The sequence below is a fragment of the Typopeltis vanoorti genome, chromosome 12 (genome assembly GCF_054136105.1).
Source record: "Typopeltis vanoorti isolate ZY-2024b chromosome 12, IOZ_Tvanoo_1.0, whole genome shotgun sequence".
NCBI lineage: Eukaryota > Metazoa > Arthropoda > Arachnida > Uropygi > Thelyphonidae > Typopeltis > Typopeltis vanoorti.
Window position 1 is genome coordinate 108,427,331 of NC_143560.1, and position 15,554 is coordinate 108,442,884.

Genomic DNA, 15,554 nt, shown 5'->3' on the forward strand with positions numbered 1-15,554 from the left:
CTGTACAGGAGGTTCTTTGAGAACATTTCATGGAAACCAGAGCGATCAGCCATGCATCGCTTACTGCATGGCCACCTCGTTTGCCTGATCTGACCTCCTGTGACTTCTGGCCCTGGCTATTTCTCAAAGACAGTTTATCTGGATCATCTTAATAACTTGCCAACACTGAAAGACAGCATGATGTAGCGTGTGCACAACATCAGTCCTGACCAGCTGCATTCTGCTGTTGAACACACTGTGCAAAGGATGCAGTTTATGGCATACCAGGAAGTGCAACACATTGAACAGTACAGTCATAAATGCATAATGGAAGTGAATACCAATGAGTTATTTATGCTTGTGTTGCATTTTGTTTTTCACACACACAGAAAAATTAATATATCTACACTCAGTCCATCCTACAGTGTACCTGGTGGTGAATTCTGGAACTACTTTTTTTTCTCAAATACCACTTCTGCATGATGCACAATGTATTCCTGCAACACACTGAACAGTACAGCTCATAAATGCATAATGGAAGTGAATACCAATGAGTTATTTATGCTTGTGTTGCATTTCTCTCTCTCTCTCACACACACACACACACACACACACACACACACACACACACACACACACACACACACACACACACACACACACACAGAGAGAGAGAGAGAAATTACTACATCTACACTCAGTACATCCTACAGTGTACCTGGTGGTGAATTCTGGAACTACTTTTTTTTTCTCAAATATCACTTCTGCATGATGCACAATGTATTCCTGTAAAGTTTCACAGTGTTTGAATCTTTGAGTAGTGCTCTACAAGGCCTTAAACAGGAACAGGGGTATTTTAATTTTGATCACCCTGTGTATGTATTCCTGATGATGACCTTGATATAGAGGCCAAAACGTTGTGTTATTTTTTGTAATTGTAAGTAAACTAATGGTTCTAACATGTGTTATAATTCATAAATTGTACACAAGTACTGACCACCATGTAACCATGAGAGAAAAAAAGAATCAAAAGAAGATTTTGTGCTTAAAAATACCATATCAGAAAACATCTTCAAAAATGGACTGACTTGAAGTAAATGTGCAAGAAGTGAGATAAATGTCTCTGCATCAGACTCTGTTTTAGAATTTACCATATAATAATGAACTTTTGAAGTACTGTAACTTGAAAAAAAAAATGCTTATTTGGCCTAATAAATGGTTGAATTACTAATTGGAATATCTCTAGGTTTGTTTAATCTCTTTATTTTTTTATTTGGAAGAAGTCAAAAAAACTCTGTGGGGGTGAGATCATCATCATCAACAAATTCCTGACATGTACCCTCAAGGGGTGTACAGGATATGATACTATTACATGAAAAATTTACATCATTACTATCCTATCTACAATTTTCCTCCAAATTAGTCTGTTACTTGTCAAGACTCCAACATTATCAGATCTTATATTTCTATCGTCTAAGGCACTTTTTACCATATCAATCCACCTATATCTTGGTCTTCCTCTGGGTCGTTTTCCTGCCAACTGGGCAGAGAACACTTGTTTTGCTAATCTTTCCTCTCCCATTCTGTTTAAGTGACCATACCACCTGAGATCAGCTCTGCTAAAACATTCCTGGATGCAGACAATGTCAAGTTCTTTCCTAATATCCTTGTTTTTAATATGATATTGCCATTGATGCCATCTGTTTGTGCCCCTGATCTTTCTCAGGACTCTCATATCTACAGTTCTCTAGTCTTTGGTCAAGTGTTTTATTTCTAACCCAGCTCTCAGATCCACAAGTTAAAACTGGTTTGAACACTGTGTTATATACAGCTAATTTAGTGTTCCAACTAATTTCTCTCTTATTCCATATGAATTTATTCAACTGACTTCCTACCATACCAGCTTTGTTGATTCTGTTGTCTATTTCCATATTTAATTTACCATCTTCACTAAAAATCGCACCTAAGTAGCTGAAATGTTTTACTTGTTCCACAGGTTTTCCATTCACAACACAGTTGACATTTTCAATGATTCTGCCTATTTTCATTGTCTTTGTCGTCTTCTTATTGTTAACCTTCATACCATATCTATTACAACACTTATTCAATTCAGTCAGGGAATCTTGCAGACTTGTAGTGGATTTATTTAGAAGTATAACATCGTCTGCATAAAGCAAAGAACCAACATTAACATTCCCAATTTTGATATCAGGTTTAATACCACATTCCTTCATAATGTGATCCATACAGATAATGAATAACAGAGGGGATAATGTACATCCTTCTCTGACACACATCAGACTTAACATTAAACCATCTACCTGTACCTCCTTCAATTCTGCTGACTTACAACTCAAATAAAGACTAAGTATTGCTTGATATAATGCCCCATTGACACCATATAACTGCAGTGTATTGTGAATAGCTTCTCTCTTGGCACCTTGTCATATGCCTTTTCCAGATCTACAAAACCTAAATACAGATCTTTGTTATATTCCCATGCTTTCTCAACTATTTGCTGTAAAGTGAAGATCTGATTCTGACAGCCTCTATTTGGCCTGAATCCAGCTTGTTCTTCACCAAGCTTTTCTTACACAATTCTTCTCAACCATTGGCAATGGTTACAGCATTGCTATTCATCATCCAAGCTTCCAACTGGTTTTGACCTTTATTGAGGTCGCATCAGTGGGAGCCAGACCCAGAGGTGGTGAAACTAAGGTGGAAGTCATATTTACCTATACGAGTTGCCAAAAGGTGTCTCACCTTATTATTAAATTACTCTGAATTTAGAGAAAGATGTTGGAAATTTTTTTCCACTTGGTTAGACTATAATAAATTTAGTTTAATCCTTTATCCAAGTGTAAGTAAAAAAAATTTACACCTATACGAGTTGCCTCCTTCAGGAGGCAACTCGTATAGGTAAATATGACTTCTACATTACTTCCACCACCTCTGGGTCTGGCTCCCACTGACAAGACCTCAATAAGGGTCGAAACCGGTCTGGATAGTGGCCCCTTGCCTTAATGCATAGCATTATACATGTCTGCAAGGAGATGTGCTTTGCATTATGGAAGATACTAAGACAAGTAATGATGAGAGCTTGGTCCACCTTTACCACGAACTTGCCTCAGTCCTGAAGATACTTCAGATGCAAACTTTGTTTGCTTACACTTGGATAAAGGATTAAACTAAATTTATTATAGTCTAACCAAGTGGGATAAAACTTCCAACATCTTTCTCTAAATCCAGAGTAATTTAATAAGGTGAGACACCTTTTGACAACTCGTATAGGTAAATATGACTTCTCCATTACTTCCACCTTAGTTTCACCACCTCTGGGTCTGGTTCCCACTGACGAGACCTCAATAGAGGTCGAAACCGGTTGGAAGCTTGGGTGATGAATGGCAATGCTGTAGCTCATGAAGTTTTAACTGAGGCTCGACTGTTGCTGTCACCCAGGTCCTGGAGATGGGGGGGGGGGGGTAATGAATGGAAATGCTGTAGCCCATGAAGTTAACTGAGGCATGGCTTAAACTATAAACCAAGGATTAAACTAAATTTATCATAGTCTAACCAAGTGGGAAAAAATCTTCCAATATATTCCCAAAATAGAACTCACAACTCTTCAAGAACAATGTCAACAAACTTCTTCCTTCTCAATCTTCATCTACATCTCCAACACATAGCACTGATGTGGTTATAGGTTCTAAAAATCTCTCATGCATGGAGTTAACATATTAGTTATGGAGTTAACATGCAGTTCAATTCCTTAAGTGTTTTAATAATGCATAACCAACGTATAAGCCTGTCTACGAGAATAAGGAGTTAACATATATATATATATATATATATATATTAAAAAAATTAATTAGACATATAAAATACATCTAGACATCTTCAGTTTTCTCATCATCTTTATCATCTTTGATTCCTTTTATAGTCATCACTTTCCTCCATTTCTAAAACTGTTTCTGCTGGAAAATAGTTTCATTCTTTTGACAAGTGACACCTTTAATATAACATTTAGTTATATTAAACTAAAGCTTTTATTCAAACACGGTAGTTGTCTCCATAATTTTCAAAAATGCATTCAGATCACCGTGTAAGCTTAAAAGAAAGTTTCATTCTTCTTATTAAACATTTGTTTTTCAGTTACACAACGGCAATAATTTATATTTCCTTCACTATTTGTGCATTGCAAATATCCTGTTTTTAACCAGATTAAAAATGTGTGCAATGGTATAAAAACTGACTTCTTCCAGTCTCTACGTCATGATCCTGTCTCCCATATCCTTTTAAATCAATCTATGAAATACTCTTATCCCTCTATCCACTTAATTAACTCTGCCGAGATTCCATCTGCACCTAGGGCCTTATTGTTGTTAAGCTGTTTTAACTTCATGGAGAAGGTTCCAAATACCTTATAATACTTTTTCAAACTTTTCATGGAGTATAAATTAAAGATGCCAAGAAATTTTTCCAGGGGAGAGGGCTCTTTCAAATTTTCCTTATTCTCTCTTCTGTAGTTATTCACAGTACTCTTTCCATTTGTTTTTGATTTCCAGTTCTGTTAGTACTACTCCATTCCTGTCTTTGATAGCATTCAATTTGGACTTAAATTTGTGCTCAAGGCCATGAACTAAATGAAATATTATTTTATAATTGTGCCTCCTCATCTGGAATTCGATCCCTTCATGCTTGTTAGCATAATTTTTCTTGTCCTGCACGATAGCTTTTCTGACTTCTCTATTTAATATCATGATGCCTTAGTAAATATGACATATGAACCATGTTGTATCATCTGTTTATGGTTTAAGCCAATACAGAATAGAACTATTTGTAGAGAATAGAACTAATTTTAAAGAATAGAACTATTTATAAGTAATCTAAGTCCCCGAATTACTAGTCTATCTTTATCTGTTCAGTATCTAGTTTGATATCTAGTAACAGTGAACAGAGCTCACCAAACAAAGGCAAGGATTGATGAGCAGATATTATGCCAGAGTTAATCTATTTTTTGATAATCTTCATTAAGACACCAAGAATGGGAATAGTACCCTTCTAAACAGAAGTCTGCAAAGGTATTTCAATTCATGTGTGGTTCATCACATAAAGTGAAGAATTATGGACCAATTAATCAAAGTGATAGGTTTTACCAACTATCATAGTTTCCAGTTTTAAGGTACTTTAGGATAAAGAACTAAAGAAATTTAGACGGTAGACAGGTCAAAACCATATCAGGTTCATCTGTCTCGCAATGATTGCTGAAATAATAAAGTTCCGAAATGTCTAGGATCTAACGGATCATTTCCAAATGTCATAAAAAATTGAGCTGTTTAAGTGTAAATACCACATAAGTGCTTTGAAATGACATACCATTTCTAAACAGCATATTGTTACTGCAGACCAACAAATCTATAGAATAATTAAAATGAAAAGCCAAACGGCTAGTTTTCTGGCAACTTAATAGTTATTAAAGGGATAAAAATCCTATGTTTTTATATAGCCAGTAAGTGAAACTCAAGATCGAGAACTACGATCTATGAGTTTCAATGCCGAAAAACTATCGGCGAAGGCAATTCGAAGCAAAAGTGGAGCAAGCTCCCTCACTATTCTTGATATTTTCTCATAATGTAAAACACAGCTCCTAGGAGATGTAATACTGTCATTACATTATGAGAAGAGGTCACTACCCAGACCGGTTTCAACCTTTTTTGAGGTCTCATCAGTGAGTAGGTAGACCTGGAAGATATCAAAGCTTAGTGAAAAGAACTTGCATGCCTTCACTATACGAATGCCATAAAGGTGTGCTTATATTTTGTAATTAAAATGAAAAGCCAAACAGCTAGTTTTCTGGCAACTTAATAGTTATTAAAGGGATAAAAATCCTATGTTTTTATATAGCCAGTAAGGCTATATAAAAACATAGGCATTGAAACTCATAGATCGTAGTTCTCGATCTTGAGTTTCACTTACTGGCTATATAAAAACATAGGATTTTTATCCCTTTAATAACTATTAAGTTGCCAGAAAACTAGCCGTTTGGCTTTTCATTTTAATTACAAAATATAAGCACACCTTTATGGCATTCGTATAGTGAAGGTATGTAAGTTCTTTTCACTAAGCTTTGATATCTTCCAGGTCTACCTACTCACTGATGAGACCTCAAAAAAGGTTGAAACCGGTCTGTGTAGTGACCTCTTCTCATAATGTAATGACAGTATTACATCTCCTAGGAGCTGTGTTTTACATTATGAGAGAATATCAAGAATAGTGAGGGAGCTTGCTTCACCTTTGCTTTGAATTGCCTTCGCCGATAGTTTTTCGGCATTGAAACTATTGATCGTAGTTCTCGATCTTGAGTTTCACTTACTGGCTATATAAAAACATAGGATTTTTATCCCTTTAATAAAATCAATAGAATGACTAAGAAATGATGTTGGCAACTAAATCTGATTTTTCTTTTATAACTTTCATCATCACAAGTTTCTTTTTTCTCTATTTTCAGAACTTTGGTTCCACACTTGCTACAAGTATAATGGAGTTCATATGTATCAGGGCTTTTTTTTTAAATAAATGGTAGTATCTTTTGGATATCTTAGAAAGCTTCATAACTTTTTTAAACTGGTTTGAATGTTCAATTCCTGTGAAAATACAAATGACTGCTAAAGGTATAAAGTCCTTGTATATACGAGTATATTACCTGGAATGGAACAAAGTGGTTTTTTTATTATGTAATAACTTGTTGGATAGCAATTATGGAAAAAGTGATTAAATATAACGTTTTTATTCTTTTCCATGTGTTCTCATCTCATAGAATGTATAATTTTTTTTAAATGATAATACCAAATTTTTAATTAGGGCAGTAACAAAATTTTAGGATTTATCAGGAAGATGATGGCTAGTGCAGGCTGGTTCCTTATAGAGAATCTGTTTATATATATATATATATATATATATAACATCTAAGAAAGGTAATTTGTTGTTTTCTACCTGAAAAATAAATTTTAACTTTTGATAGCATGTTTCTGAACTATAAAAATGTCACCAATGTATTGTCACCATGTGGTGAGTCTCTTCTCTTTCAACTCTTGTATAGACTACTATACTCCTCCCCCCCCCAACACACACACAAAAATAAAACACAATAGCAATAACAGCTCTATACTGCCTTCTCTGTCAAAGAAATGTTGGCAGCAAACAAAAAAAAAAAAAGTAATGTCACTAAGCAAAACAAACAAAAAATGAACTTTCAAAAATTAAGCCTTTCTTTCAAGTTATGAGCTCTGTGATTGTTGATTTAAGCCAGTCCTCTGGTTCAGGAATTAATTTTGGTCAGTTGATCGTGAGCATTATTAATAATTGGTATCCAACGTCCAAAATACTTTTCTTAGAGAACAGAGAAACTTCGGGTAATACGGGATACTATTTTGTGCATAAAATGGCATTCTGTATTACCCAAAGTTCCTCTATATTTTACACTTTGGTCATTGATAACAGTTTAACCTGCCCACTTTAGGCTAAAAAAAGATGGACTCAATTTTGTAAGTCTATACATCAAACATGAAACTAGTGACAAATATGATTAAAGTACATTTGATTATATTCACAATAAAGTTTATAGATTAAAGTACATTTGATTATATTCACAATAAAGTTCAGTGTGCCCCCTCCCTCCGGCCGTTGAAAAGTCAGTTGAATTTGTCTCACGTTCTCCTCCGATACACGCGGTCTGCCTGATTTTTCCATTTCACAGACAACCTGTTTGCTAAAATGTTCTTCCTCATTGGAGGTTTAATGTTGAAACGACGATGAAACGCACGCTGCACCACAGTCGCCGACTTGATTTTAATGAGCTCATGAACACAAAATATTTTGTGCTGCATAGTAGCCATTTTACTCACAACTGACACTGCTGCACGGCTGTGTGCTAGGCAAGCGATCTAGCGGTAGTATTTCAAACTTTAGGATCTCCTCTTTCAAATGTTATGTAGATCATTCACATACGATGTATAGTTCAGGAAATATAGTCATACGAAATTGAGTCCATCTTTTTGAATCACTCTGTATATACCCAAACACAATACTAACAACATTGTATATGAAATACCAGAATTATGGTAATGTAGACTACATTGCTATTTAGTTAGTTTGGGTTGGCTCAAATAAATGAACTTATATTCCTTTTGTCCTTTTGTTTAGAACTGCAAATCTTCAATAATTCACAATATAAAAATTACCTTACCTTTTTTATATTAAGTTTTAAATTTTAAAAATTATTAAACTACAAATATAATAAAGATGTAACTAATCACTCATCATAATAAAGAGAAAGAAACTTTACCCACGCAAGGCAGATGTGGCTAATACATGACAATCTCTACGTCCAATTAGGTGCGAACTTTCCCTAAATGCATCCTTAATGTCACCCACAGACATAGAGTCCTTTGAATTTATATATATATGTATATAAAAAAAAACAGAAGTTAAGAATTAGGAGAAAAGAAAGAAAATATTAATTTCATTATGCTACTGGTTTGTACCAGGATCTACAAAACAAAAGATACAGTTTTATAAAGTTGTTCTGAAATGAAAATTTTTTCGCCAAATTATTGATTTGTTAAAACTTTTTACTTGGTATTATGATAAACTAAACATAATTTATAAAAACTGCAAAACTTTAACACATTTGCGATGAGCAAAAACCAATCATCTCATACGGTAAGTGATCTTTGCCTCCAATGAAACCAAACTATACAGAAGGGAAAAAAATGGATTTATTTGTTTCAAATACATTTACAAACTGATAATGAAGAAAAATTCTATATTTAGTTAGTATATTTAAGTTACTAAAAAAATGTAATCAATTATACATGAACATGCATTAATGAGAACATAAACCATGTGTGAATGACTGGCACATTTAAAGAGGGGAAAAAAGAATGGGCTCAAATAGAAATATATTAATTCGAGACAAATTATTAATAATTTACAGCTGTTGTAAATTACGTATCCAATAAGTTGCTATGAGGAAGAATGAATTATAGGGTATCCTATAATCTCCTGACATTCATGTTTGCATTCATGATGGGCATAGTCTGAAAAAAAAAAACTTATGAGAGGAAGGAAGAGGGATTAGTTCAATTGATATGACCTACCTTACAGTCATTTATTATTTAATAATAAAAACCAATAAATGACTATTAGGTGGGGCATATCCACCAAAGAAATTGATCTACGGGGGGGGGGGGATCCCCAAAAATAACCGGAATCTGAACTCCGTGCTTATTTTCTAGTTATGCTAGGCATCATGAGTATGCAGCTTTTCGGGCCAGTCTGGCAAGTGGCATCAAACCTGTGCGAACAGGTTTGTTGTTCTGGCTGCTTTTTTGTTAGTCCTTACAAGCGAGTTTTGCAATTTTGTGATGGCTGACCACAAGGAACAGAGAGTGTGTATGAAATTTTGTTTTTTTTTGAGTAAAACTCCAGCTGAAACGATTGTTATACTTCTGCAAGCCTTTAAGGATGATTTAGGTAAAATGCACGTCTACAAATGTTTTTCCCATTTTCAAAATGGGAAAAACATTTGTAGACATGTACCCATTTTCAAAAATGGGTACATGTCAGCTGAAGACTAACCATGATCTGGACAGCCTTTGACAAGCAAAAATTATGAAAAGATTGAAAAGGTTTGCAAGGCAATCAATGGAGAGCCTCGAAAGCCAACTGAGCAGGTTTCTGAAGAGACAAAATTTTCAGAGTTCATGCCAGCGAATTTTAACAAGATTTTCAAATAATTGATGTGATTTGAAAGAGCAAGTTCTTAATGACCAAAACTTTTTATTTCAAAAATTAAGATACCAAGAAATTATATTTTTAGTTTCATCCTTTATTCCAGTGTATGCAAACAAAGTCTCTGTGTGAAGTCACTTCACAACTGGGCTACTTGTATATAGAGGCTGATGACTTCACATCAATTGCTTTAGTATCCTATAATACAACGCATGTATCCTTACAAGACATGTATATAATGCTATGAATTATGGGAAGGGTCACTACCCAGACCAGAACCATGACAATGCCCCAGCCTACATGGCCTTGTCTGTTCAACAGTTCTTGATGAAAAACAACATGGCAGTTATTCCCCACCCTCCCGATCTCTCGTCATGCGACTTTTTTTTTATTTTTTATTTCCATGGATAAAGAAAACCATGAAAGGGCAGCGATTCCTTGATGTGGATGGAGTGAAAGAAAAGTCACTGGAGGCCATAACAATATTCTAGTTGAGCAGTTCCAGAACTGTTCCGAGCAGTGGAAAAAAAGTTGGGACAAGTGCAATGACTCACATGGAGAGAACTTTGAAGGAGACAGGAATATGGTATTATAAACTTTAACAAAATTTTTTAAAAAAATAATAGCAACAGAAACTGATTATTTTTGGGTACTCCCTCATAAGATCAGATGAGTCACTTGCATATGACATGAATTACGTACAAATCAATCCTGTTCTGGATATGCTAATATTTTATTGAAGATCACACTAGATGCAGATCTTTTCCTATAAAGCACAGATGGATTTATTTTAATGCACACAGGAATTGAAGAATTTTTTTTTCCTATACATATGCTTTCACTATGATCCTATATGGTGAAACATATCCCCTATCTCCAGACAAATTGATCTGTTCTGGATACGCTAATATTTCATTGAAGTTTTTTTATAAAACATTGATGGAGTCATTTTAATGTATACGGGAATAAAAGGATATTTACGATGTTCATGAATTCACTATAACACTGTATAGTGAAAAATATCCCTTCGTCTAAGAAACCATATTGCATCAACTCAACAAGAAAGCAAGTTTTATTGTAGGACTAAATATGGCATACTGACAATTAGGGTTTCTATACTGTGTTTAGTGATGATTAAAGTAATCAGACTATTTATTGTACAAAGTTTTTATTTTAAGAATCCGAAAATTGTCATAATTATCAGAAAGCTTCCTTTCCTCCATTGTTATGTAGTAGTAGTGTTTAGTAGCAGTTATTATGAGAAATAAAAAATGATATGTTATTGTCATGATGTCATTACAACTGATTACTTTAACTCAGCCACTGACATTCTGACCGACCTTCATATCAAGGTCATGCACATACATTTTTTTTATGTGACTCCTGCCCATGAAAGGTTTCTTTGTAAACCTATAGTACATTCATACCATGAGTGGGCAAAGATTTTTTTCTATTTTTTTTTTTTATTAATTTTATATATTTTTTGTAATTTTTATTTATTTTTTACATCAAATGTTTCTCTTAACATCATTTGATTTGATGATATGTACTCTCAGTGGGGGGGGGGGGTACAAAATACAATTGCTACATAATTAAACTTACGGAATTACTGGTATCAACAATTTTCTTCACAATTAGGCTGTTCTTTGTCATGTTTTCAATATTGCTATATTTTAGTTCTCTCTTGTAAGACACTAATACTTGTATCACTCTACCCAAGTTTTTGTCTTCCTCAAATTCTTTTTCTTGCCATCCTGGAATTAAGCATTATTTTGCTAACCATCCCTTTCTCATTTTATTTAAAGTAAGAGCATACCATAAAAGAGCTTAGTGTTTATAAAATACTGAAGTTTTTTTTTCTCTCTTTTACTTTTTTTCCCCTTGCCTAAAGGTGCAAACTTTGTTTGTTTGCACTTGGATAAAGGATTAAACTAAATTTATTATAGTCTAACCAAGTGGGAAAAAAAAAAAAAACTTTCAACATCTTTCTCTAAATCCAGAGTAATTTAATAATAAGGTGAGACACCTTTTTGGCAACTCGTATAGGTAAATATGACTTCTCCATTGCTTCCACTTAGTATCACCACCTCTGGGTCTGGCTCCCACTGACAAGACATCAATAAAGGTCGAAACTGGTCTGAGTAGTGGCCCTTCCCTTAATAAATATCATTATACATGTCCACAAGGATAAAGGATTAAACTAAATTTATTATAGTCTAACCAAGTGGGGGAAAAAAAAAAATTTCAACAACTTTCTCTAAATCCAGAGTAATTTAATAATAAGGTGAGACACCTCTTGGCAACTCGTATAGGTAAATATGACTATTCCATTGCTTCCACCTTAGTATCACCACCTCTGGGTATGGCTCCCACTGACGAAACCTCAATAAAAGTCGAAACCGGTCTGGGTAGTGGCCCTTCCCTTAATGCATAGCATTATGTCTGCAAGGAGATGTGCTTTGCATTATGGGAGATACTAATGCAAGGAGTGATGAGAGCTTGGTCCACCTTTACCATGAGTTGCTTCAGTCCTGAAGATACTTCAGGCACTTTGCTCACACTTCAGATGCTTTGTTCACACTTGGATAAAGGATTAAACTAAATTTATTATAGTCTAACCAAGTGGGGGAAAAAAAAAAAAATTAACATCTTTCTCTAAATCCAGAGTAATTTAATAATAACCTTTTTGGCAACTTGTATAGGTAAATATGACTACTCCATTGCTTCCACCTTAGTATCACCACCTCTGGGTCTGGCTCCCACTGACAAGACCTCAATAAAGGTCGAAACCGGTCGGGGTAGTGGCCCTTCCCTTAATGCATAGCATTATAGATGTCTGCAAGGAGATGTGCTTTGCATTATGAGAAATACTAAGGCAAGGAGTAATGAGAACTTGGTCCACCTTTACCATGAGTTGCCTCAGTCCTGAAGATACTTCAGGAGCAAACTTTGTTTGCTTACACTTGGATAAAGGATTAAACTAAATTTATTATTATCTGTAGTCTTTGATCAGCTCCTGTAACTGTAACCAAACTTTCAGAGCTATAAGTTAAAAGTGAACACTGTCTAATATACTGCAACTTGGGTGTTTTGCAAGTAGAAAATAAAAGAATGATGGCCAGTTGCTACTTATGTTTTAACAGGTCTAATGAAAGGTAGAGATATGATGGATGTAGTTCAGTGGAATAGGGTCTGTAGAAAAGACATTGAGAGCCAAAGCAGACAATCTTTGAAATGAGTCTGTGAAAGAGGGAACATCTATCAACCAAATAACACTCCTCTGAACAGCATCAGGAATTTTTAAGGGAGTTTTTGATGCATTAATCCAAATATGTAAAACGTATTTTAATGGTGGATTTGAGATTCATATTGAGTTACAGCCAGACAGGTAAAAAGTAGTATTCTGAGTGGAAAAGGATGCCAAGTTTTTAGATGCTGAGGAAGCTATAGATATGTGTATTATAGATAGATATGTCCATTAATAAGAGAAGATAAGTCAAATTTTTTTGTAAGAAACAAGGCAATAATGCACTTTGTTAAGTGAAAGTGAGTTGGTTATCTCACTGAAGAATAATGTGGAGTCAGATCAGTGTATAACACTAGTCATAGAAAATGTTGAAATTTAGAATGTTTGTGCACTAAAAAGTTTGCCAAACAAGTAAGAGGAGTACAGTGTATTATCATCAGCAAAACTATGAATAGGAATATTGGTTGGTGAAAGGTCATTTATATACTGGAGCAAGAGAGTAGGCGATAGAACATAACTCTAAGATCACTCATGGAAAAAAAAAAAGCTATTGTACAAGTCAAATTTTAAATCACAAACAGTAGCTCAGCATCCTACAAAAGGCAATAGAAATAGCAGTTAATTTTCAATAAGTTTTGTCATATTGTTTTACATTCCCTTCAGCTGAAAAATAGAAAGGAGATTACTAAAGACACCAACATCAAACAATTGAATGGGTTTTTTTTTTTTTTTTTTTATATCAGCTACATAGATAATGTTAGCTTCACACAAAGGAAAAAAAAACAGTTTTATGTATATTTTATTTTGTCAATTATTGTCAAAATAAAATTTGTCAATTAAGTCCTGTAATCCTATATTTTTCATAGTTTTTTCCATAGAAAACTTCAACACGAATGTAAGTAAATCTGAATAGGAAAATAAAGTAGAACTTTAGTCAACAGATATATGTACAACTACAGAATGTAATTATGGACAAGAAAGAGATGGAAAGGAAAGTTAACAGTATTTGAAGAATAGCTCAATTGCATTTGAAAGCAGCAGCATCCAATTATATAAATGCTGATCAATAAACATCTGGAACAGAATTTTTCTGTATTGAAAATAGAGCACTATCAAGTCATTCTGAGTTACTGCCTTCAACATATGATTCTTCTGAATATAAATAACAATTCCAGCAATCCTTGTCTTGTTCAATTCATCTCTGAGTAGGCCTACAGTTTGTGTCATATTTAGTTATTATTATTATCCCTTTGACTTAGATGAGTCAAAGACTCATCTAAGTCATACATACAGCACATCATACCGCACCTTAAAGGCAATCCAATCATTCACAACTCTGAATACAAAAAACTTGCTTCTCACTCCCCTGCTCACACCCTCCTTATACAGCTTCCAGGGATGACCTCCAGTTCTCCCCTGATCTCCCATCATTTTCTGTAAAACCTCTCCAACATTGATCCTATAACAACCCCTTACTAACTTGTAGGTCTCTATCATATCACTTCTCTTCTTCCTATCCACTAGACCATGTTCCCAAAGTGGGCGGTACCCCCCCCCCGTGGGTGCTGAAGCCTTCTAGGGGGGCTATAGCAGGATCAGAAGCATTTGGGAGCATTCAGGCGGTCTAGGGGTCGGTGGCTCTTTATAGAAGAAATTAATAATATATATTTAAAAATTAATTATTTTCGTGATTTTGTGATTAGATAATCATTTAAAATTTACATATTGCATTTTAATTAATCTTATGCCCGTCTTACACGATCAATTTTTTTATTAATTTTCTATTTCAATTATTTAATCATTTGAAAAATTACCATGTCAGATAGAAATAGATGTCAATTTTTCTATGTCAATGAGAAAATAGAGCATGTATATATGTGTGTATAATAGGTTATGTTTACAGTAGCAAATATATTCGTTATATTTCATTTCAAAATATATATAAAATATATAAAACCACTTTTCTAATTGATTTGTACAAAAATAAACCCAATTTTATATAATTTAATATTACGAGTAAAAATAATAATGGCAAGAAAGAAATAAAATCGTACATTTTAGTTAGCCTAGTTAGTACTAACTTATATCGCTAACTAGAGGGGAAAAAACAAAGCAAACATTATTCGAAACTTATTATACTGTTTTCTGTGATTATGTTTTGTAGGTTTGTTGTTTATATCTTGTGTAATTATTTTATTTATTAATTATTATTTATAATTATTCGGACAATGTCGTGGTTGGACGAACAAAATGCGCTTGCGTGCAAAATAAAAAATTGAACGTGTCATACAGGATATTTTAACTTCTATTTTTTATATACTTAAAAAATTTATTCATTTTTTGCTATTGTAAAAATTGATTGTGACATACAGGCTAGTCTATCCACGCAGCAGATGAGTCTTAACTAGTAGTATGTCGGTCAACTATTACGTAGGTGATTCACTCAATTCAGCATGTTTTGACAGGAATATGGGTGCTTGCAGTGACTTGTTCAAAGCATGAGTACGATGGTATCGCAAACAAGTCAATGCATTCA

The 15,554-nt window shown here is 34.1% G+C and overlaps 1 protein-coding gene across 3 annotated transcripts in view; it reads right to left on the reverse strand.

The window, feature by feature from the left end:
* The window catches only part of Arfrp1 (ADP-ribosylation factor related protein 1), a 149,896-nt gene that overhangs the window by 16,052 nt on the left and 118,290 nt on the right, over nt 1-15,554 (reverse strand). For 2 of the 3 annotated variants that reach the window (XM_090401512.1, XM_090401511.1), the window contains exon 7: nt 8,324-8,424. In XM_090401512.1, coding sequence (XP_090257638.1) covers nt 8,324-8,424 — 101 coding nt within the window. The remainder of the gene's footprint in view (nt 1-8,323; nt 8,425-15,554) is intronic. The other variant, XM_090401513.1, reaches the window with a different exon arrangement.